Raw genomic sequence first — 25,804 nt, 5'->3', positions numbered from 1 at the left:
TTATTTTAACAAGATAAACAATAAACAAGTAGAAAAACATCTAAAGTTTTATCTAAAAATACGTTTTAGTCTTTTATTATATGATTTTTGTTATAACAATTTATTAGAGTCAAATTTTACTTCTTTATTACAGATATGTTAAAATAAATTATTTAATTTAACTATAACTTTTTATCTCAAAAAATTAACATCTATACTTTTTTTCTTTTAGGTATATTTTAATTAACATTTCTTTAGATTTTTTTTAATCTTATTTGTCTATTTCTTTTATGGCATTTACTTTTTCTTTCTTCCCATATGAAGAAATTGAAAAAAATTCTCCTGTCATTTTGTCTTTATTTTTTAAAAAATATAACTAAAAAATGACACACCAGTTTTTTTATTATAATATTATATATTTAAATTAGGTACAGTGTCTTTTGTTTATATTTTAAATTTTCCAAAATTCAAGTTTAGTCTTCCGTTTTTTTTATCCAATCTAAAAGTAATATACTTTTGTCCACATACTTATATTTTACAACTATTTATAATTGTCATTAATTATTACCTATAATCATTTTGAAGACTAAAAAAAATTTATAAATTAAAAGAAAATAATAAGGCAATGTTTTCATAGAACGAAAACCAAATTTAATTTTTTTAGAGAAACAACAAAGCCATATTTTATCATTTTAAATCATTATTATTTTTTGGTAGTATCATATTTGATTCTCAAAAGTGGTTAAGTTCAGCAGTGAATGTTGTTGCTCCAAGTGTAGTGGTGTTGCTTCCTCTTCTCATCCTATCAGCAACATTACTGTGCAATCTTCTGAACCCAATTGTTTGAAGAAATACCCATGACATAAAAATGCTATCTTTCGCCATAACCATACCTGTTGTCCCAGTAATCACCATTAACAAATGGAAGCAGAGACATATGCAAAGGCTAAGGCAAAGGGTGTCAGCTTCTATTCACCACGACAGCCTCAGAGTCCTCGAATGGGACAAAGTTTGCGATTTAGTCGCTTCCTTCGCCACCACTTCCTTGGGCCGTCAAGCCCTCAAGGTCCCTTTTCAGCCTTTTCTCCTATGTTTGGTTGGGTTGAGTTGAGTCCATTGAAATTTATGCTAAGGGATGAATGAAATAATATTATGTTTAATTGGTTGGAGTTTAAGACCAAGTGTTCATTTCATTTCTGTATGCCTAGTGAGCTTTTTGAAGATTGACATTGAATGAATTTGGTTTTGATTAGAATTGATTTTAGAGGGAAGAAGTAAGTTTATAGAAAAAGCTCAGTATAAAATTTCTGATTAAATGCAAAAGCTACTTAAAGTTACTTCAACTCAAAATCAATTATGGATTCATAACCAATTCTTCAACATGGGACTGATTATGTCAACATTTACTTAAAATTACGATAACTGATATTTCATTGTGATTTTGAAGGACTCAACATGAAACTAAACATGTAAAGTTGGGGTAGAACTGATTTTGATAAAATTGATTATGCATTTGAAATCTGTGTTTAAATTAACCTCGTCAACGTATTTGACGTTGAAATGTGAGATTGTTTGCTGGTGCAAAATGAATTGGCTATCTAAACTAAATAATGAAATTATATTTATAACTTTTTCCTTTTTTATTCCAATCTTTCTCATTCAATTATATTCCACTTTTCGTTACATATGTAAACATGTCTTATTCCATATTATGATGTCGGGTGTTCATGTGACAGGACCAGCTATGGTCTCTGAATCAAACTTTTGAAGAAAGTCTTGCACTTCTCGAGGAAACAAATGCTGCCGTCGAAATGCACAAGCATGGCACTCTCAGATTGCACTTGGGGCACCTTGATGCTATGCTGGTCAGTAATCAATGTGTATAAATTGGTTCCTTTTATAATAATAATAATAATTGCAATTAAACTTAAAACAGTTCTTCATGTTTCTGTTTTCTTTATTGCTAATCAAGGTTTTGTAGGTCAAAACCGCAATTCAACATGCCCGGAGAAGTACACCTGTGAGTGGCAATGAAGCACGGGCCATTGTCACTCTTCTGCAGTGTGCTGAGATCTTGCAGGGTGATCTCAAGGCAGCAATTAAGGAAGACAAAGATTGGCATGGTCGTTTCATGCCTCTTACAGAATTGGTAAATGGAGATTTTGAATGTGTCATTCTCGTATAATTAATGTTTCTATGTTTCTGGCCTTTTTCATCCCCCTAAACATGCTTGCAGATAATGGAATTCGTCATCAATCGGTCCTTAATTAAAGTGATAGAGCAAGTTGTTGATGAAGATGGCTCTGTTAAGGACTCTGCGGTTTGTTTCATGTCTCCTTCAAGTTTCCTTTTTTCTAACTCTGCATATTGTGTTAGTGGTTCGCCACTCATTTTATTTGGTTTGAGATGGCATATATTATCTTAAATTTTCTTAGCATTCTTTAGTACATGTATTAAATGAAGAGAATACTTCAGCTGTGCATCTTTCTTTTCTTGTTGTCATACAGCTGACTGTCAGTTTTACGTTGTTCACTTTTTGCAAAAAGTGCTTGTAACATAAACATATATTCTTCTTAGAGTCCAGCCCTTAAACATTCACGCCAACAAGTGCAAGTGATTGAGAGAAAGGTAACTCTTGTTTATTTTTGTGATATTTATTACTGTTATTTCTGTACATACTAGCTCCAGCAAAAATGTATGTAGTTTAATAGTTTTCAGTTAAGATATTTAGATTTGAATGTTTGACAAAGAAAGTAGACAATAGAAAGATTTATTCGTGGGTATCTCAAGTAATTAGACAATAGGAAAAAAATTAGCACTTCATTACAGGTAAACTTACACTACTACTGTTCTATGTGGATAACATGATTATTGCAAGAGATGATGAAACAAGAAATTGGCTTGAAAGGAAAACTTGGCCGCCCAATTTGAAATGAAAGGCCAAGGAAAGGGAATATTCTTCAGGAAAGACAACATTTTAACCCTGAAGATTTATACTAATGCAAACTATGTAAGTTCTGATATTGACAAAAAGTCTACCCTTAGGTATTGTATGTTTCTGGGAGAAAGTCGGGTGACATGGAGAAGCAAAAAACAAGATAGGGTATCCCTTTCTAGTGTAGAAGCTGAATTTCTGCCATTAGCATTGCAAGAAGTCCTCTGCATCATGATAGAACAAAACATGTGGAAATTGATTAGGGGAGCATTGAATTCAAATTTGGAATTAAATTAATACTGATATAATATTGTTGAAAATTAAGGAAAGAAACCAGAATGTAGAGATTTTTTTATATATGGAAATCAATCAGGATTAATATGGTCTGATTTATGCTGTTAATAATAGGCTTGATGATGTAATTGGAATTTGTCTTTCCTTCTTTATAGCTACAGTACAGAAGTTATATGAATAATATTTTCCTGATTTTTAGGCCAAATTAGTGTACAGAATCATTCTCCTCTTCCAATTTATACCTCCCGATAGAATCAGTTCTGTATCAGTGAAATATATTCACTTCTCAACATTATGATTATTTTGCAATAAATTCTTTCACACACTATGTAAAATGCTATATTAGTAAATCTTTTATGCCTTCTATTCTGACTTTATATTTTTCCTATGGTTATTTATATTATCAGAATACAATATATGTATGTTTATTTTAATTTAGAAGAGTTCATTTTATACATTCCATTAGGATTATTTGTTTCCTATCTTCAGGTAAAACAGCTAATAGAGAGCATAATCAGGAGTGAAAGGAGTGAAACCTCAATCCTAGTAAGATTCTTTTGACTCTACATGTATTTCTTTTCGATATAATTGTTTCTTTCTGTATTAATTCTGTAACAATTCACACAGGAAGTGAATAACGAAGATGGCAGGTGGTGCATAAGAGTTGATTCTAGACAAAAGACAAGTTTTAAGGGTCTATTATTGTCCAGGTGCATAAAATTTGTCAACAAAACTTTGATCACTTATTGTTCATGAAATAATGTTTGTCAATAAAGCTAGTAGGTGCACATAAATTCCATTCCTTAAGATAGTATTTATTGGCAGTGGATCAGGAATTGGAAGTACTATAGAGCCACTTTCTGTTGTTCCTTTAAATGATGAGTTGCAGCGAGCAAGAAGTTTGGTGGCAAAGGCTGAAGCAGATGTGCTTTTGGCATTAACCAAAAAGGTTACAAATGTGATATTATAAATATTCTAATGGTCATGTTCTTTTTTTCTCATATGATGTCTTAATTCGTGTACAGATGCAGTTGGACCTTGATGATATTGAAAAGATATTAAACAGTTTGGTTCAACTAGATGTGGTAAATACCTTGTAATGTTTTTAAAGAAAAGTGGATCACCACTTCTCGTTTGCTCTTTCTATATTCCACTATATTATGCAATTATTCTCCTGCAAGATTTACTTTGTTGCCTTTCAAGGAGTTTGTTTACTGGTTTTCCTTTCCATGATCATTCCCTTGAGAGTTTTCTTATTTCTGATTTGAATTGAGAGATATGATTTGATTATGTTAGAAATATGATTTGATTAATTAAATAGGGATATATGATATGATAAGCAATTAATTCAGTAAGTATATTATTTGCCAGGTAAATAATATATTGCTTTTGAACAAAAATTGTGTTTGGTCTGTTCACTTTTTATTGCATCTAGCATCAAAAGAGGTCCAATGGAATTGACTATACTTATGATTGCCCTTAAAATTATCTTTGACACCATATAAAATATAAACCACAATAATAGTATTAGTATAACTATAAACTTGGGATTTAGTGCCCCCATGGCTACCCACTAAGTTGCTTACAAATTAAAGAACTTGCTTTGGTAGGTGACCTCAATTAACATTTTATATTTGGCAACATGATAATCTTTCTTACTGTGCAAAAAGATAGTCAGTAATGTGGTTCCTTTTATGCAGATTAATGCTCGTGCTACTTATGGACTTTCGTTTGGAGGGTCAAGTCCTCATATATTTTTGCCAGATAGGAGTGAATCTTCTACTACAGAAGCCTTCTTACGAAGGAGTGAAAATTCCTATGGACCATTGGCCAACAAAAGGGGATGGAAGTTGTATCTTCTAAAAGCTTATCATCCTCTTTTGCTCCATAGGCATAGGGAGAATTTGAAAAGGACCAAAAAGGATGTCAATCTTGCTACTTCAGTTAAGTGACAGATGCCACATGCTGAATTTAAAGAAAACGGGGGGGAGAGGGGAGATGAGAGGAATAAACACTACAAACTAATTTATAGACTCTTGATAGACTTAGTGAAGACTACTATCTCCCTACGATTATAAGTGATGCAACTCCTACGCACTAATACCCATGGACACAAAACACATTTAAACATGTGATACATAAAAAATTTATTTCCTAAGTACTTTATTGGGGGATGCATTTTGAAAAACAGAAAACTACTATTTTCTTCATATTAATTTGTATCCCCTTTTTATTTGTTTTATTGGGGGATGGATTGGAGAGTGGTTTCTATTGCTAGGTTGGAAATCTTTGATGAAAAGGCTTTCGTGTTGATTGTCTGTAATACTGTGCCCTTTTCAATCTAGGGAGGCTTAAAGAACATGGTCTTCTGATTGTTTCTTATACTGATCAATTACTTCCTTTCACCTCTTATTTTCTTCCCGTGAGAAAATATCAGGAAAAAATTGGACAAAAGGACTATATCATAAAGAAAAGAAACGTAACTTAGGGGTTTAGGAAGTTGCTTTAGGGTTCTTCCCCTAACCAATGTATATCATAGTTTATTTTATAAACTTTCGATGTTTTTCTTTTCTATGCTTATAATGCATTTTGTGTTCACTCATGATGAAGTACTTCTGGTAGTCAGGATGCCACTCTGGACAATGCCCTGCCAGTACCAGTTGATTTTTTGATATCTAAGAAAACTCGTGTTGTAGTTATAACTGGCCCTAATACTGGTGGTAAAACCATATGTTTGAAGACTGTGGGATTGGCTGCTATGATGGCGAAATCAGGTGTGTCCATTGCCCCCCTGACCCCTATTTCTGAATGTTTAGCATCATAATAATACATGCACATCATTAAAACTGTTGTATAAATAAAACTAATAGAGGTTTGTAGAAGGAATGATAAAACGAAGAGAAGAATAGTTTGTATTAAATACAAAAAAATTATGTTCGTGAGAGAAGGAATAATCCTCTGCCAATCCCTATGGCTTCTAACTAAAAAGATACATAATAATCATCACACTACTTCGCCACATCAGCAACTCTTCAATTCTTTCATTCTTCTCTCTTTTTCCTAAGCACATAATCAATATCATAGACCTGCCTTGCTAAAGGCCCATTAAGGAATCATCATCTTTCCCAACACTATGTCCTGTGTCAAGCAGTCTATCAAAAGCATTGTTGTATTTTGTCAAGTAGAAATTCATTTAATTTAAATTATTGAGAGCCTCTTGGAATTTAACCATTGGTTTCTTGACGTGGATTGGTTTTATCCTGTGACATCTTCCTCAAACCTGGACAAAAGAATTTAGAGAGGGGGTGAATCATTTGATTTGTAATCTAGTTTCAATGAATTCACTGTCCCCTCAACCATGAAATATACATCATGCTAACTTACAACCACTTATTTTTAGAAGGAATAAGTTATCAAGTTACGCATTGGGTGTATTTTAAGAAATTTGTAGTTATAGCTAGCTAACGTATTCCTTCTAAAAAAAAATAAGTGATGCTAGCAAACTCCATACTCATTTTCTATTATGCACTTTTTTTAGGAGTATTCTGGATATGAACTCATGACCAGGCACAACTTTACCATTGTACTAGGAAGCACATGCTCACAAAGACCTTGTTGAGATGTAGTTGAGTCTAATGTTGGCAACATGGGAATGGCTAATACTTATTCCCTAGTTTGAGGGGGAGTATTAGAAATCAACCCCTAAATTATAGGAGAATCACTATTATAGTTCTTGAGAGAGAGAGAGAAGGGAAACAGAAAAAGGTTATCTTTCAATTCGTTTCAGGCCTAGTTGTCAATGTCTCAGAAAAGGGCTACCTATAGAGGGTTCTGAACTTCTGATCAGTGGAAAGTTCTGAGTAACGATCGAGTGAAGTGTCACCAAGTAAAAAGTTGTCAGGACGTCACCTCTGAGAGGCAATGGTCTAATAGGAAGTTGGGTATTATGTGGTGCCTAAGTCTCACATTGAGTAGTATGCAAGGTTTGGTAAAATATTTAAGTGTTTGGTTCTTCCCTTTTAATAGCTAGCTTTTGAGGGCGGGTTCCTCAAGTGTTGGTGTACTTATCAGTATACCATTGTTATTCATGAATAGCTTTGTAGGATTAATTAATGAAACCATATATTTGAACCAAATAAGTTTTGTGCTTGTTCTGTTTAAATATTTGAATTTTATTCAGAACCTGCGATGTTGCAGGTGTCTATGTTCTTGCTTCAGAATCTGCGAAAATTCCTTGGTTTGATTCTGTTTTTGCTGACATTGGTGATGAGCAGTCCTTATCACAATCTTTGTCTACGTTCTCTGGCCACTTAAAGCAGATAAGTGTAAGGAATAATGTTTTAATTGTGTAGAACTTAAATGCTGATGGCCCTTTCGTTCTGTTATTGCTTGTATATTTCACACCTCGATGCATAATAACAGAGCTATGATGAAATTGACTGGCATAATTTTCCTTTATTATTTTTAAAATATAAAAGAATCTTATTTCACCTTCTAATTTTATCTTGCAGCATATTAAATTACATGCAACGAGCCAATCACTAGTGCTACTTGATGAGGCATGTATTTTCTGAGTTTAATTAACAGTTCGAATTTGTAATGTCATATATGTGCGTGACGAATAGTACTTTGTTTGCTATTATTAGGTTGGTGCAGGAACAAACCCTCTTGAAGGAGCAGCACTAGGAATGTCATTGTTGGAATCTTTTGCTCATGACAGTTGTTTGTTGACTATGGCTACTACTCATCATGGTGAATTGAAAACTCTAAAATACAGGTAGTCATTACAGATGAGAACAGCTTAAAAATATTGATTTTGGATATACTACATGAAATTATCTTCGCCTGTAAAATAGAGAAAGATGAACAAAAGAAAAGAAATAGAATCAAAATTATTGGAAACAAATTTTAGTCTAATGGGCATGTACCCATTTTTTTAAGGGTGCAAATACCTAAATTTGATTCATTGCCAGTGCAACTTTTACACAACCAAGTAAGAAATTTTAGATCATTAAAGCAACAAAGGTCAATAGTAATGAAATATTTTTATTGTTTTTTGTTAAGAAGTGGGCTTTAAGCCTAACTCAACCCCCTAAAACCGACTCTAATCTCTAGTCGATGTGGGATTTTCAACACACCCCCTCACGCCGAGGCTACCAACTCGTGCGTGAAGATATATGTTATGGATGGTCCGATAACGGCTCGATGGCGGGTGGCCTGATAAACCCAACAAATACTTGCTAGGATAGGCTCTGATACCAATCCAGAAGACTCCCCCTAAGCAACAAAACCGGGAGGTTGCTCCATATAAATTTCTTCCTGCAAATCCCCATTAAGAAAAGCATTTTTAACATCCAGTTGATAAAGAGGCCATTGTTGAAGAGCAGCCATAGCTATGAATAAGCGAACAAAGGCCATCTTTGCTACTGGAGAAAAAGTATCACCATAGTCTAAACCAAAAATTTGGGTATAACCCTTAGCCACAAGACGAGCTCTGATACCATCTTAAGAAGTGGACTTTAAGCCTAACTCAACCTCATAAAACCGGCTCTAATCTCTAATTGATGTGGGATTTCCAACATTTTTAAATGAGTGGCACCATTTATAATAATTGAACGCTGTAAGAAAGTAAAGAATTATTTTATTAATAATCATCACTCCAATTATATTCTTTATAATCTCTATTTGTAGTAATAAAAAATAATCAAAACCTTTTAAAAATGGAAAAAAATATGCTGAAATGAATGGGAAGATTCTGAAGATATTTTTTCCTATTTACTTTCTCAATATTAAGAATATTTTTATCCTAATAATCTTCCATTTACAACACTCCTCTTAAAGTTAGTAAATGAATATCAATCATTCCCAACTTTCCTACAAGATCTTGGAATTTGCTATGAAAAAGCTCTTTAGTGAAAATGTTTGTTATCTACAATCCTGTAGGGACATGATTTGTAACCACTAGGCCCCTATCAAGATTATCTTTGATGAAGTGTCTATTAATTTCAATATGTTTGGTTCTATCGTGTTCGATTGGACTATGGCCAATTTTCATGGTTGACTTGTTATCACAGAATTGCATAGGATGTCAATCTTTATTTTATGGTCAACAAGTATGATCTTCATCCAGAGTCCTTTAGTACCTTGAACAAGGATTTAAAATTCAGCTTCTGCACTAGAACGAGATACTTTTTCCTGTTTTTTGGTTCTTCGGGTCATTAGATTCTACAAGAAACATAAAGTACCCAGGTGTTGATTTTGTCCGTCAGTGACAAAACCTAAATAGTCTATATCACTATATATCTTCAAGGTCAAAAAGTGTCTTGTTTCCTAAACAATAATATCTTCAAAGGTCAAGGTGTTGATTTCAAGTTCTAAAGAATTTTGTCAACTACTTGCACGTGTCTTTCTCTCAGATCATGCATAAATTTACTTACCTCACTAACTGCATAAGAAATATTTGGTCCCGTGTGTGATAAATAAATGTTTTCCTACCAATCTCTGATATTGGATTTTTTCTACAAGAGAATTGTCTCCAATTTCAATTCTATAATTTTGTTCAACAAGAACTTTTGAGGTTCTACATCCCATCTTACTTGTTTCTTTAAGGAGATTAAGTACATATTTTCTTTGGGAGATGAAAATCCCCTATTTTGAATAAGCAACCTCTATTCCTAGGAAATACTTAGGTTTTCCTAGGTCATTTATTTCAAATTGGGCTGCCAATTTTTCCTTTAAAGCCAGTTTTTGTGTTTCATTATTTGATGCAATAATCATGTCATCAACATAGACTAACAATAGTGTAAGTTTACTTGTAACGAAGTGCTTTAATAATAAAGTATGATCTCTTTGGTTTGACTTATATCCTAAGGAAACCATTTCTTTTGTAATTCTCCCAAACCAGGCTCTTGGAGTTGTTTAAGACCATATAAGGCCATTTTTGGGGCATACCTTATTCCTTCCACTGTGAGTTTCAAATCCTGGAGGAATCTCCGTGTACACTTATTTTTCTAAACCTCCATGAAGAAAGGAATTTTTCATATCCAATTGGTATAATTCCTATCCAAAATGAGTTGCTAGTGCAAGAACAACTCAAACTATATGTCTTCATATCACAATCAGTTCCATAAGTTTGAGTATACCCCTTGCAACCAATCTAGCTTTATACTTATCCCTTTGAGTATATCCATTTGCACCCTACTACCGTTTTATCTCTTGGTTTGTCAAGAATCTTCTATGTTTGAGTTTCTTTCTACTACATCGATCTCCACTTTTATGGCTTGAGTCTAATGTTCACATCTCATGCCTTCTTAGATTGAACTAGGATTTTCTATGGCAACAATAAAGCTTTGATGTCTATTAGAGAGATTATCAGTGTAAACATATTTGGAAATAAGATATTTAAAACGTGATATTTTTTCCTTTCTCAACGATGTTGCAGGTGACATCAATTGTCCCATGATAGAAGCTAGGTGGGCCAAATCAAGTCACAATCAAATCATGGCACTTGGGTTGCTACATTCTTAAGTAGAAAGACTTGCATCTTGACTATTTGCTATAGCTTTTGACCTAGTGGTAAACGCTTGATCCAACAATTGGTATAAAAAATAAGGTCATGAGTTCGATTCCCAGTAGGACAATTATTAACGGGGAGATTGTTGGAGGTTACTCAATTGTCCTATGGTGTAGACCAGGTGGGTTGAGTCACAATTGAAGAATTCAATTCCTAGTGCGACGATTGCTGAAGGGGAAATTGTTGTAGGTGACATTGATTGTTTTGTGATGGAGGCCAAGTGGATCAAGTTACAATCAAATCATGAAATTTGGACCGTTACACTCTTAAGTAGAAAGAGTTGCACTCTAACTATTAGCTATAGTTTTTGGCCTAATAATAAGTGCTCAATCAAACAAAGGCAATGGGCAAATTCTTAATAACACTTACCACCTCATTATAACCTTTAGGGCCTTTACCTCCAAGTTAGATAACTTTTCTTGCTTTGGAGTTAGAATGGGTTATCCTTGATACTTTTTGCCAAAATTTGTATTTTTCTTCTTCCTTGAGGTGGCTTCATCACTTGGATCGTGAACATTTTGCAAAGATTCAACAGACTCTATAGTGAACACATACGGGAACGGGAATTTTATAAGGTTGAAGGAGAGATGCCCAAATCTTTTATAGTCAAGTCATATTTGGGAATTTGCTCATGTTTTTTGTATTGCTTGTTGGCTTATGACATTTGTTTTAGCCCTTGAATTCCAACACAAACAACCCAATGTGCTTCTTAACAATTAAATTGTCTTCCTCGTGACAAGGTCTTGAAATACTCAATACAGAAAAAACTTAGTGAACAATTCAAATCTTTTGTGAGCTTTAGTATAGAGATTAGACTATTGTTCAGTTGTGGGATATATAAAACATCATTTAATACAATAGATGTTTCTAAAGTCATATTCCTGGATTTGCATATGGGTACACTATCACCATTTGCAACTGTAATAAGTTGTTATCTAGTCATTTTGACATACAAATTGAAGAGCTTAGGAAAAGGAGTTATGTGATCCGTTGCTCTCTAATCAAGAATTCAAACATCTTAAGTCAGATGGCCAATAATATTCAATATACACTTACCTTTCATGGGTAGGGTATATGATCTAGAGGACTTAGTCATTGATTCAACATTTTTTCTCAAATGGTCAATTTTCTCTTTAAAAGCTTTCATGTAAGACATTGAAAAACACAAGACAGAGATAATAAAGGTTTAGCCCTTATCGCTCTAATTCCTCATAAAAAAATTGTTTGGCAAAAAAACCAAATTAGGTCAAATGAGACGTCACCACCCCTTGGTGTTCAAGAAGTCTCGCCAACCCTGTCTGTGGCGACAGTGAGTGAGGCACACCTTTCTAGCCCTCCATTAACCACAACAATGATGGCAAACAACGACGATGACAGTTGTTAACAAGGCAACGAAAACATTGAATCTAAGAAAATAGAGAATTATTTTAACATAATAATTACATTCTCACCATTTCTATTTGTAATAATCAAAACCTTTAAAAAAGGGAAATAAACTACTAAAAGTAATAAGAAGATTCTAAAGATATTTTTTCTTAATTCTTTGGAGATATTAAGTATATTTTTTTATTCTAATAATATGCTATTTACAGCAATAACTCTGATAATTTTGAACTTCTGTCCAAATGGATCTGATTTAAATTAAATCCATTGTTCGGATGTTTGTTTTCTATGCATCTTTTCTTCAATGCATTTAAAATATATGATCCTTTTACTTGTATTCTCATGAAAAGTACAAAACCGTAGACTCTAGTTTTGCTTTGACATTTGAGTTTTATTCATGAGTAGTGATGAAGCCTTTGAAAATGCATGCATGGAGTTTGATGAAGTGAATTTGAAGCCAACTTACAAGATTCTGTGGGGTGTACCAGGTAAGAACTCTTTGACTCATGAATAATAAAAATGAATACAAAATTGTTTATGCCTTTCACTTGTTTTCTAATACCCTGTTTTATGTTTCGGTTTTTCTCCTTCCTTTGTGTGTATTTGTGTTCGTCTGAAGCATCTAAAGGCTAGAGATAAATTCTCGAATATTACTATCCCGAAAAGATGGTTCACTATGAAGGGATAAGCCTAAAAGGAAACTTCTTTATAAGGTTTCAATTGCTAGGGGTATCATTTTCAAATGGCGTTATACATTTACATTTTTTCATTGCAAATTACAATCCTTTTGACTGAAATAAAATAAAGGGTTTTTGTTTGTGCATTACTTACTTACCATCAAGTGAAGAGGTTGTTTCATTTCACTTGAACCCATGATCTATGTGTCATACGGAATTAGTCTTACATGACAAAGCTTGCCCTCAAAACCAATAATAGTTAAATATTTTTTTTAATAATGTAATATAATACACAACAAACTAACATGTATTTATAAGTAGTCAAGTTAGATTAGATCTGAATTGTGAAATAATATAAGTAAATTTTCATTAGTAAAATAATACATATTAATCATCTACATTAAATATAACGACATGCAATGGGAAAAATCATCTACAGAAGTAACAATATCTTGACCCTAATGTAGAATCAGTCTAATTAATCCTAATATCCACCATTACTGTATTTACAAGATTCTAACAGGATGAAATAAAGTGGTCATCAATTAAAACAAGTGGTTCCCACAGTTCAAAATGACTTATATCGGTTCAGAGATTCAACTGATGGTTTCTATACTAAAGTTTTGATTGCTTATCAATCAAATGTTTGACCACTTTGTAATATTCAGGATTGTCTGCACCTAGTACTCAGTTCAAAGGTCAGTTTGCTAATGATTTGAAAGGCTGGACCAAACCAGCTGATGGACAAGTTTCTGGTTTAACCAGTTCAATCCAGTTCTCTAACTATGTTTGCAGTATATTTTGGGTGAAGCAATGTATTAAATTTTATGTTCAAAACAGGAAATTGCATATTTCATGGACCATTTGAAATGATGGTCAGATATAATGGACACTTAATGTGTATAACACCAAAAGAGATTTCCATTGTAGGTCGCTCAAATGCAATAAATATAGCTGAGAGGTTGGGACTACCATCTGTTGTTGTGGATACTTCTCGTAAGTTATATGGTTCTGCTAGTGCAGAGATAGATGAGGTATATGTACTCTGAAATATATCTTAATTATATTGATTATCTGTTAATGGTTGTGTATGATATTCTAAGAACATGATGTTTATTTATATTATTTTTTTAAATTTAAAGTAATGAATAGACCATTTTTTTGCCTTGAACTTGGTACTAAAATGGATATTTTTGAAACAAATAAATTGGCATGTATTATATGGTGGTAGTTTTTATACAGGGCTCTGTGCCTCCATATATTTACCACATTATCAAATCTAATTCTTTTAATGTATTGCAAATATTTTAGTTGTTTCAACATAGTTTATTTTTCATGTAGGTAATAACTGATATGGAAAGGTTTAAACAAAATTACAAAGAGCTGATGGATGAAGCGCGTAATTATCTGATGTGAGACTCTTTGCTTTAAAAAAAAGTTAAATTCATTGCAGGCTTTATCCCCGTATTTGCATTTCATGGACAATTTAAAGAGAGGTCATTTCCTGATTATAACATAGGCACTTGTTATGTATCTAACAATGGATTAAGTTCATTCAATTTGTAATGCATTCAAGGACAAATGGATCATGTAATCATATTCGCATCTTGCTTTTAGTTCTCGATGGTTAGTATTTTTTTTTTTCTGCAGTTATCAGAATTCTTAATACTTGTTACAAGGCTTCCATCCCTCTGTTTTAATAATTGGAGAGAATTTGTTAGACTGACCACCTGTAAATTTTGTTATCCTGTGTTCTCTTCTGTGCAATGGATGGAAACCTTGATTAACCATGGAGGATTCATTTATCAGAGCGTAGAACCAACCATATATTTAGTAACAAAGTAATTGTTAGTAATTAGTAATAAATGCAAGAGTCGTGTGCTATATATTAGTATTACTCATAGATAATCCATTCAATGAATTTTTTTTATTATGGAAATATAATCCTAGTAAACTTATTCAGATTCTTTACTAGGGTCTAATCAGATTGCAAGAACGAGGAAGATGAGGGAAAGAAATGTTATATATCATCCTCCCATTACTTGTATTATTCTGACTAGTTGTTCACAAATTATTTAAAATTGACTTAATTTTCTTAACTGTTTCATCCACTGTGTACTGCAGTTCTCCTTTGTCTTGGCTTGTAATAATAATTCTTCAAGATAATTATTAACAAGATCCACCATACCTTGCTCCAGATAATTATTAACAAGATCCATCTTACCTTGGACTTGGAGCATCTATAAATTTTTAATTGGGTTCTTTTGTTTGTAATTGTAGGCACTCCAGAGAACTTTACAATAGTCTATTGAACACCAGAAGGAAGATTATGAAACATAGTACTGATATACGATTTAAAAAGATGAGAGATGTATCCGACGCTGCAGCAATGGCAAGATCCATCCTTCGCAAGAAAGTGAGGGAAATGGATATATCAGCTAAGCAACCTTCACAGAACAATAAAACTATTAGCAGCTCTCATTTATCAGCAACCAACAAAAGCCAAATTGCAGCAAATAACAAAGAACCTACTGTTGCTGATAGAAGTACATCTGCTGTAAAAGTTTTTAGTCAATCATCATTAGGTTCAGGTATGTGGAAAGATAATGAAACATGAGGGATATACAAGGAAACCAAACTGCAATGAGATAATATATTTAATTTCTTGCATCTGAATTAAGTGTACCGCTCTAGTTTATTTTTACCTAGTGATAGAACACACTAAAGTTATGATGTCTAGTCTTATACTGAGGATTTTTTTACATCATAGGAATACTGGTGCAAATGTCATTCACCTTATTGATGTTGCAGGTAAGTCTAAGCCTCCCAAGGTTGGTGATACTGTTCATATCTCTTCCCTTGGGAAAAAAGTGACGGTTTTAGAAGTGGATTCATCCAAAGGAGAAATTGTAGTTCAAGCTGGAATCATGAAGTTGAAGCTGAAACTAACTGACGTTCAAAGATCATAAAAGTAGGGAAACCATGGCCATGGTCATAAATGAGTAAGTGTTTTCTTTGTGCTTAGGATCATATGGTTTGCCATTTTTCTAACTGCATAGTATAATAATAACCCTGCACCACACGAAAGTCCATATATTAATAGAAATTATGAAGCATCAAGTTTCGAGAATTGAAAGTTGATTTTTTATAATTTTTTATTTTAGAAGTCAGTGCATTTTATTGTGCAACTAAGTATAGATGCGCCTTACTCCATCCCTTGATTATAGGTGGGTAAGGAGACCAATCTGCCCGTTTAAGACCGGTCTGCCCAACCCGTGTTTTAAATAACCAGATAAGTCTGATTAGTGAAATAAATGGTCTTTTTTTTTCTATATTGGATCCACACACCCAGTAATAATCTGAAAAAATGAAAAATAGATCAATTTAAAAGAAATTTATATCAAACTAATATATACCAAATTACCAAACTAATATCTACTACATTAAAATCTATCAAATCAAGCTAAAATATACCAAATTGAACAAAATTCCCTTTTTTTAGTTGGTTACTTGTGTAATAATTTCATCTAAAATGCTGCAATATCAAATCCACGGATTTAACAGACCAAGCCTGTAAAGTGATTATAATTATGCTGATTTAATTCGTTATCTGAAGGTCTGCAGACTTAAGTATCGGTTCACAAATTGGATCTATATAGCCACCCTTTTCTGTGATGAACCAACAATCCCAAATGCTTTTGTTATAAACCGAAGAAACATGAATGGTTTTGTATTGCATCTCTAATGTGGTACCTCATATGAGAACCTTTGCAAGTGCACCTATCTTGTACTAAATTTTAACTTTTACCTTATTAGAAGAATATACATGTAAGGATAGAACACTAGACTATTTGGTCATAGACTTCGACACCATGTCATGAACCAACTGTCCCCAAAAGATTAATCTGATAGGTGTAGACACCCAATGGTTTTATTATTTTTATATTTCATCTCTAACACCCCTTACCCTTTAGAAGTCTAAAATATCTGTTTAACTTATTTGTATGCCCTTGAAAAGGAAGAATGTGCATTGAAACTGCTACAATATGATGTGAAGTGAGTTGAAACAAAGGTGGGGGGACTTTCAGTTTCAGAAACTTCAGTTCCTAGATTTAGCCGGATTTGTAAATAAATACAGTTTTGCAATGTCATCAGCATTACAAATAGTTGGCGTGCTAATTATGCAAGGTACATTTTTCTTGGTGATGCATACAAATTCTGTAGACTGATATGCAATTTAAGCAACTTAAACTGTTAGCAAATTCAAATCAAGAAGCATTACCCTGTTATGGTTTTGTCTCCTTGTCAGAATGTGCAAAACAGAAGAAAACAAGCAATTCAGTTAAAGAAAGTTGTGGACATCTCATGGTGCTTGCTTAGTGGAAAGAACAGTGACAGGTATTCATAGAAAACAAAAAGGTTTAGGTATTTTACCCTTTGTTTCTTTTCACTTTATATAGAAATGAGCCGTCCTATGAGAATTTGTTAGGTGCCCTTTATTTTTGGTACTGCTAATTGTATTATCTATAGAAATGAACCATTTGTTTGTATTCTCTATTTTAGGCCTTTTGACCCTGATGGAGGTGGAATGTCCCTGCTCTCTCTTGAAGAAGATACTAACGGATTCCAATTATGTACTTGGATTCCTTTTACCAAAAAAGCACCTTCCACGCCCCCCCTATAAAATCAATTAATGAAAAGGGAGCATGGCCTGACTGCAGAAACACTTTTTTATATGTTATATTGGCGATAACCAAGTTAGAATCTAAGATCTTGTACAAACTATATTCCCCAACCACTAGCCCCACCCTTGTGGTTTAGAAAGATTGTGGTAAAAACACACGGTTGATGTATAAAACTAGTTTTCTTTTTCCAACACAATTTTGTGTAGGGTGTTTGGTTCTGCATCAAAATTTATGAAATGCATGTTTTTTCATAAGCAACCTAGTGAAGTTTCTAAGTTTTTTTAAGAAATAGACACGGTTTTACCTTCTCAAATGCATGTCCAAACACACATGTAATTATTGTAGTTTATTTGCCCCATATACTGATGTAGTTATAGTTTTCTTTTTGTGGTACTGTCAGGGAATATACTGAGTAATTTTATTGCTATTGCAAGTTGTATCTAAGCATGGGAGACAGTAGACTTACTGGATCCGAGGTTTAAAAGTATTTTGTTAAGAAAATGGCCAAGTTGGAGAACAATTACCTACTGGACTTTATCATAAAATAAAGTTGATCAAATTAAAAATGCAAAAGATATTGAATTCAAAACTTCCACCAAGTTGGTGGAACTTCATTCATCAAGCACTAATGGGTAGTTGAAAGGAATACAATAAGTAGTAAGAGTTTGATATACTAAGCTTGTATTCATGCAACTGCTAATGGCATGTATTGCTTAATATTAATAATGATATTTTGGTTACAAGCTTGGAATTTTACTGTTATTTTTCATTTGGGTAAGATTGCAATCAGGTTTTTTGTTTCCACAAAGCTCAAGACACTTTCGGTTGAGTTTTGTTTTAGTTTGTAATAGAGTCACGACAATACTTTTTCCTCAGGCCAATTAGTTAGTGGAACTAACTTTATGTTTTTGAATTTGCATTGTGTTTTGACTTGGCTTCCTAAGAAAATATTGCACATGACGAGGTATTCCAGCTTTACATCACACGCCACTAATGGAATTTGCTTTTGTACCAGTCCTTGTACTTTGTGGCATTGTTTATTTCTTCTGCATCATGCACCACTAATGTTAATTTTCAAGCTGTTACCAAGAGACGATGATTTTGAATAATTTACTTGAGGCAATAGACATTATTAGTTCAAATTCTCTAACTGAAACATTTGTTGATTATTCTAAATTATACAACATCTCCTGCAACAGTAGCAAGCAGCAACCCCACAATAGGTAGTGGCATATAATATACATCCATTAAAATAAGTAAATGCTTTAGTATCATGTTCTTCATTTTATCTTACTTTTCTCTCTTTTATTCTTATATGTTCCTTGAATTACTGGTATGAAAAACTAGAGTGGTACTCAAGTGAAATTGGACTATGAATTTTGCCTAAGTTTAGCATTCTAGATGGATTTAGATAAACCATGGACAATGAACTATAAACAGAGATCAAAATAATACCTTAATTGAAAATCTTTAAGTAATAGATTTGTTGCTCTTTTTATTTACATATTTTTTATCTCACTTATTTTAATTTTTAACTACAAATAATTAGTGTTGAAAAATCTAACAACAATGATCACAGGAAGAAATTGGGTTACATAATTGTTCAAGTACGAAGAATACAAATTGGATTATTTTTCCTTAGAGCATTATAGGAATGTCTTTAAAGTTAACTTTTTTTTATTATTGCAAAGGTGTTTTCCAATTGAAGTATAATTTATAAAAATTAAATAAAATATAATAGTAGATATTTTTATTATTGATCTCAAATATTATTTTTTTTTTATCAGCATCTCAAATATTATATTTCATTAAATAAAAAAAAATTCAAATTAAGAAAGAAAGAAATTATAAAAAATCAAAATTTGAAATTAACACTTATTTTTAAAAAAAAAATTAACTCAAAGCAATACTTAAATTAGATAAAACAAATATATTTGGAAAATAATAAAATAAAGTAAAAATTAATCTAGAACAATTCGTTAAAAATATTTTAATTCAAGAATTAGATTTTAATTTTATAAGGTAGAATTGAATTGTATAAAAAATATATAATGAAGAAATAAATTATACACTCAATTAATTTAAAAATTAAAATATTTTTTATTCATTTTAAATCAAAATTGAACACATTCTTATTTTCTCGTTTCACACAAAAGAAATACTCTGAACACTCTACATTCTTTTTCTAACACTACTTACTTAAATTTGGTTAAAAAAAGTATTAAGTTTCAGGGAGAAAATGTACTCTCTATTTTTATCAAAGTAGTGTAATTTGATTTAAAATTATTAAGCTGGTTTAGTTTTTAAAAAGTGTGATATTATATATAATTATTTATTTTTTTATTTCTAATATGCACACATCTTGGAAACATTTTTTTGTTGCTTTATTTTAGCATTCACAGAATATTCTATGTCTTGTCTCTGTTGTGCTTCTTTTTTACCATCAAAAGAAAAAAAATGTATTTATTATTTTCTATGCAAACTTTTTAAAATAATAAAAAATATAAGTAAAAGTGAAAGTAAAAAAAATAAAATCCTCAACTTCAACGGAACATGATTTGTTTTTTATTTGGTTGTGCAAACCAAACAGAGGAAAGAAAAAGAAACAAAATCTCTTCTTCTCTGATACCAATTACATCTAATAACATTACAGATAAAAACACTTATTCCTTAATCTTTATTTAATTAACCATCTAAGGGTTCTTTAATCGAGTTTACATGTAATCCGAGTCAACTTGAGTTGTTGAACTTGAATCTTCAATATTTGTATGATCAAATATTTTGGAGAAGGTGCATTGTTACACATATCTTACTAACCAATAGCACAATCAACCAAAGGTTAATTAACATCTAATTATCCCTTCCAATTTCAACATCTGCATGGTGATTATTCAATTCAAAAACCTGAGCACTGTCAGTGTCAAGAACCCCAGAATATCCACTCTCAAATATAACATCCAAGAAGTAGAGCATGGAAACAAGAGCCAAGGAACTGAAGAACACTGGAATTGGTCCAAATAGCCACATGAAGAGAGGGAATGAGAGGTAGAAGGCACGCAAGCCAAGGGACCAGAAGTAGCTGCCTCGGTTCACAGTGGTGGCAACATACTCAGCTGTGAGCATTTGGTGCCTAGGGTTTTGGGACACTTTCTTGAAGGGCACGTTGATAAGGATACTTGCATGGCTATAGTACCTTATGGACTGAACATTCAGCAAAAATGCCAACAAGAAACACACCAATATGGAGAAGAACTTTACTGACAGACCAAGGTCACTCCTGTCCCCAAAAACCTCAGACATCACGGTTTTCCTCTCGTTGCCACTGCTCATCAACACAGCAATCAGGGAACTCAACATTATAGCTGTTGAGGCCAAAAGGGTCGATGCCATTATGTTGTTCCTCAATGATTGCACTGCTAGAACCCCATTCTTCGACACATCCTTCACATAGTATCATCCAAAATCAATATCAGTACACATAAACATGCAACATAATGCATAACAATGTTTTAAGGAAAAATTAAGGATTTTTACAATTATTACTTTAAAAATGATAGCAAAAGACGTGTTTGCTGTTTGATTGTCATTCTGGAAATCACGTTTACAGAAACTATTTAACGTGGATCATAGACTTTTTTCTATCCATAACTCAAATAAGCAGAAGCAGGGTTTTTTTTACTTGACATCAAATGCACACATGATGCTGCATAAAACAAGTTCTAAAACTAACTATTAGTTATGTCCGAAATTCACGTCCAATTATGAGTGATGTTCCCAAAACATGCTATATTGGTTGGAACCCAGAAACACAATTGTTGAAACTAACGAAAACCCAAAATAAAAATCTCAACTTTTGAGCAGGCATTGTGAGGAGAACATGTGCACATACCTCCATCATGGCCTGGACCCAGAAACGGCGATTGATTGCATTGACACCAATGACTGTTTTGGTGGGGTGTTTCATGATTCGGTAGAAGAGCCATAAATGATACACCAACATCAAAAGGAGGCCACTGGGCACTAGAATGAGATCAAGAACTTTCTTTTCCATTCAATGGCAATGTGATTAAGAAACCAAAGGGAAATTGCAGAGTAGAGATAGAAGTATGTGTGCAGAACACAAAATGGATATGGAGATTTAATCTGATCTCGTTTTCCTCTTAGGTTTTGTGGGGAAGATGAAAAAGTGAAGATGGAAGATTGAAGATTGAAAATGGAAGGAAGAGAGGGGAAGTGGTACACGGGTGTTGCCGTGGATGTGTGGGAAGAAAGTAATCAAAATTGGTATATATAGAACAATCTCAACGTCGGGTTTACATGTCATGCACACACACTCCTCATACATACACATGCCATTCTATCGTCATTGGCTATTATTTCTTTAAATTCATAAGTGAATTAAAGTTTTTTTTTATATATATCATTACAATGATAATAATAACATAGAAACCAATTTTTAGAAAAAAAAATAATTAGAAATTGTAGTGATTAAATTAGAGATTATTTTAGAGATTAAAAAAATTTTGGTTTCTAAATTAGTTTTTATTATTATTAAATGGTTTATAAACTGGTATCTAACTAGCAACTAAGGTTTTTTTACCAAATTTAAATAATTGGTAGCAAAAACCTTAATTGCTAATTATACACTAATTTAAAAACCATTTAACAATAATAGAAACTAATTTAGAAATCAAAAATTTTTTAGTCTCTAATTCAGTCACTATATCAACTAATTATTTTTTTCTTCTAAAAATTAGTTTGTATTTTATGATTTTCTTATATTATATATATATATATATATAAAATATTATGATATAAAGTATTTTATACAAATATTATTATTATATATTAGTATCAATCATTACATGAGTTATTAGATCGAATGAGGTCTACATCTTTTTAAGCTATTATTATTAATTAATAATGTGAATCACATATTCTTAGAAAATTATTACATAAAAATCATATTTAAAAATAAAAGATAATTAATTATTATATTGACTAAATTAAATATTATTTTAAAAATTAAAAATATTTAAATTTCTAACCAATATTCAATATAATTATTTAGATTCTAAAATTGATAGGTAAAATATTGATAATTAATTAGATATTAATAATATAAATTAATTGATACTAATATTTTTTAGTTTATAAAACAATATTTAATTTAATTAATAAAACAATTAATTACTTTTTGTCTTTATAATTAATTTTTATTTTATAATTTTTTTATACTGTCGGTGTTAGATAGTATTAGCCCAGATGAGTTTGGGACGTAAATATGTAAGAATAATATATATAATTATATATTGAATATTGAAGGTAGTTTTGATTATCCTTTCCATTATTTTGTATTTGTTCTTCCCCTTTGTCTAATGTGAAACATATGAAGGTGTGAATCATGGTACAAGTTTGAGAGAAGAAGTCAGACACACATGTGATTTCTGGATTTCGATAGCCAACCCACAAAATTCACATTTAAAGAAACTAACTCGTATTAATTAATCACTGTATTTATCGTATAATAATTTTTATTTATGGTATTTATTCTTCATATCATGGCATCAATTGACGAAAATAAAAGTTGGATGAGTCGCATCCTATGAATCGGACACTCCTTTTAAATGGCGTGTTCGTGTCGGACACGACACACTCTTATGATACATTTAGGACACTTATCGGTTAAGTGTCCAATTAAAAAAATATTTGTTGGATTTTTGACAATTCTAACACGAGTTTAACATAATTTTTAAAAGGATAAATACATTAATTTTCTAAAAATCCAAACTTATTGTATAAATTTTTATTATGATTATAAAAATAAGGAACAAATCATTTCCAAGTAAAACATATTTCTGCTAAAAAAAACTGAAAACATATTTAGTACATATAAATATTTATTGTCAATTTATATAATTCATAATTATATAATATATAGATTTGTATCTCCGTATCCTACATTTTAGAAATTATACGTATCTCCATATCCGTGTCCGTATCGTGTTAGTGTTGGTGCTACATAGCATCATAATCAAATTGTTATTTTTAAATAATTATATATTTAAGGAAAAAAGTTATATTTTAATAATTAATTATAATTTTTAACTTAATAATAAATAGTTAATTCAACCATTAATGTCAGAACAAATTCACGTTTAATTTTGAGTAGAACATTTATTAGTTTTACTCTTTATTTAATAGTCTTAAATTTGCTAGTCATTTCAAATGTTTTGAGCAAGAACTATAAGTCTTACTTTAATTTCTAGCTTTCACTTTAAATGGTGAGTAAATAATTATTTGTGAGTGATTTAAAGTCTTTTTCACTAAAAAAATAATTTATTTTTATGTTTTTATTACAATTTTAAGCTAATTACTTATTATTACATTTCTTTCAAAAGAAATTATTTTAATTTACTTTTATGTGTTATTACATTTTCTTTCTTAATATAGCTATTTTCACTCACCGTCTTAATTAAACCTGTGATATAATCAGAAAAATAATTATGTTACCTTAGAATTTTAAAAATGACATGTCAAAGATAGCCCTTTTTATTAAAAAAAAAAGACAATTAGAAAAAAAATAGAAAAAGAATATGTCATTGTCTTAAATATTTAGAGAAAAATATATTGTATTCCTAATTAAGATAGCTCTCTTTCAATGGTTAGAGAATAATCATATATATATATATATATATATATATATATATATATATATATGTATGTATATGTGTGTATCACAAATTTTCACACGGAAAATGTATGTATTTTATTTGCACCAAGTTCAAGAAAAAAATGGCATTCACTAATTTAAAACGAAGTATTCCTTTTTACTTAATATCTTTAAATTTGTTAACAAATACAAAATTTGAACAAATGATCACCAAATATATAGATAAAACTAGTATAAGTATACAATTGTGATAATATTTTTAAAAAAAAATATTTGTTGTTCATCCTTATCTTTTTGTATTTGATAACATTGTTAATTCTCTAAAAGTTATGTAGTATTGTATAAAATTGGTATCATCTCTAAAAGCAATAAATATATAATTAATGGATTGAGGTTGAAGTTAACTTTGGAATTTGGATTTTGACTTTTGCATCTCTTCATTAAACGGCAAGATAGGACTTTGCTTAATCCAAATCCATAAATTATTACATATGTTTCCATGAATTAATGTTAATGGATTTTTAATTGAATGGTGGAGCTCTTTAATTTGGTTACGTTTAATTTCTTTTTTGTTAATGCTTATCTAACTATGCTTTTATATGCCAAACATTTCACGTGGTATATTATTTTAGTTAATTTTTTTAATTTTTAAATTATTTATTATTTTAAAAAATATTTAGAGATTTCACGACGATCAAAGACATTTCATAGTATATAAGTAAAGTTGAATTAGGTTTATAGTTTACTGTATATAACTATTAAAGTCCACTTCTTTAGAAAAACTTAAAAAAAATGTAAATTTCACATTTATCAATCAAGTTTGTAAAATTTGATTAGAAATTCATAATATATAAAAGTGGATGTCAACCTCATCTTAAAAATGTTAAATTAAATTTAAACTCAATTTTTTTAAAAAAAAAAACTTTAAAAAGTATTAATTATTTTTTTAGAAATATCCTCATAAAATAAATGCTCAATATTTGTATCATTTATGGAATAAAGATAATTTATTCAAATAAAATTATCTTATCATATAAAATGGTTGAATAAATTTTTTATTTTTCATCATTGCCTTCAAGAACAAATAAAACGACAGAATTTTTTTTATAAAAAAAGAAGCAGAAAGATACATAAGTTTAGCTGCAAGAAAGGCATAATACAACCTTCACTATAAGCCACCACATCGTAGAGAATTTTGTCTGAAGTAATGATTTTATATTCTTAATAAAAATATAAATTGATGTGAATATTATAATTGAAAATATAATTTTTTGTATACTTAAAAATACGTTTTTAGCTACTCGTTAAGAAATATTTTTTATAATCTTATAATAAAGGCAGGAATACACATTCTACTTTCATTATTTTTGGAAATGCAAAAGATTTATAAAACAAGACTCCATATAAATGCACATTTTTTTGTACTTTTTTAATTTTTAACGTATGATTTTGATTTTTTTTTATTTGAACTAATTATATTATTTTTTAATAACATTTGTGATGAATATGTTAAATTTAAGATTCAATTGGACAAAAAGTTAGGGTAGATAGAAAAATATGTGTTTAATTAAAATTTTAGACCTTTTTAAATGTGGATATTAAAAT

At 31.0% G+C, this 25,804-nt stretch overlaps 2 protein-coding genes across 10 annotated transcripts; one reads left to right on the top strand and one right to left on the bottom strand.

Annotated features, from left to right (window-relative positions):
- Positions 1-694: 694 nt before the first annotated feature.
- Positions 695-17,780, top strand: LOC137824042 (DNA mismatch repair protein MutS, type 2). 9 transcript variants are annotated; one of them, XR_016514950.1, is made up of 22 exons: positions 695-1,045; positions 1,716-1,844; positions 1,961-2,128; positions 2,216-2,299; positions 2,557-2,607; positions 3,698-3,754; positions 3,836-3,918; positions 4,034-4,157; positions 4,234-4,293; positions 4,909-5,151; positions 5,835-5,982; positions 7,406-7,533; positions 7,720-7,767; positions 7,855-7,985; positions 12,570-12,652; positions 13,772-13,875; positions 14,183-14,253; positions 15,122-15,432; positions 15,653-15,843; positions 16,860-17,029; positions 17,151-17,239; positions 17,405-17,780. XR_016514950.1 is itself a non-coding variant. In XM_090294179.1 (19 exons), exons 1-19 carry the CDS (start codon positions 848-850, stop codon positions 15,808-15,810), a joined length of 2,379 nt encoding a protein of 792 aa, XP_090150305.1. In that variant the 5' UTR covers positions 702-847; the 3' UTR covers positions 15,811-15,844. The 9 variants fall into 9 exon arrangements, 2 of the variants coding, with proteins under 2 accessions (XP_090150305.1, XP_090150306.1); XR_016514951.1 differs by having other exon boundaries at positions 701-1,045; positions 16,864-17,029; XR_016514954.1 differs by having other exon boundaries at positions 701-1,045; positions 5,831-5,982.
- A 2,288-nt stretch (positions 17,781-20,068) lies between these two features.
- Positions 20,069-21,796, bottom strand: LOC137826584 (TRP-like ion channel protein (Protein of unknown function, DUF599)). Its single transcript, XM_068632596.1, has 2 exons — positions 21,416-21,796; positions 20,069-20,967 (listed from the first exon to the last, which is right to left on the bottom strand). Exons 1-2 carry the CDS (start codon positions 21,575-21,577, stop codon positions 20,377-20,379), a joined length of 753 nt encoding a protein of 250 aa, XP_068488697.1. The 5' UTR covers positions 21,578-21,796; the 3' UTR covers positions 20,069-20,376.
- Between the last annotated feature and the right edge of the window lie 4,008 nt (positions 21,797-25,804).

This window comes from Phaseolus vulgaris, chromosome 8, assembly GCF_051622355.1.
Source record: "Phaseolus vulgaris cultivar YP4 chromosome 8, ASM5162235v1, whole genome shotgun sequence".
NCBI lineage: Eukaryota > Viridiplantae > Streptophyta > Magnoliopsida > Fabales > Fabaceae > Phaseolus > Phaseolus vulgaris.
This window is presented reverse-complemented; position numbering and strand designations above follow the sequence as displayed.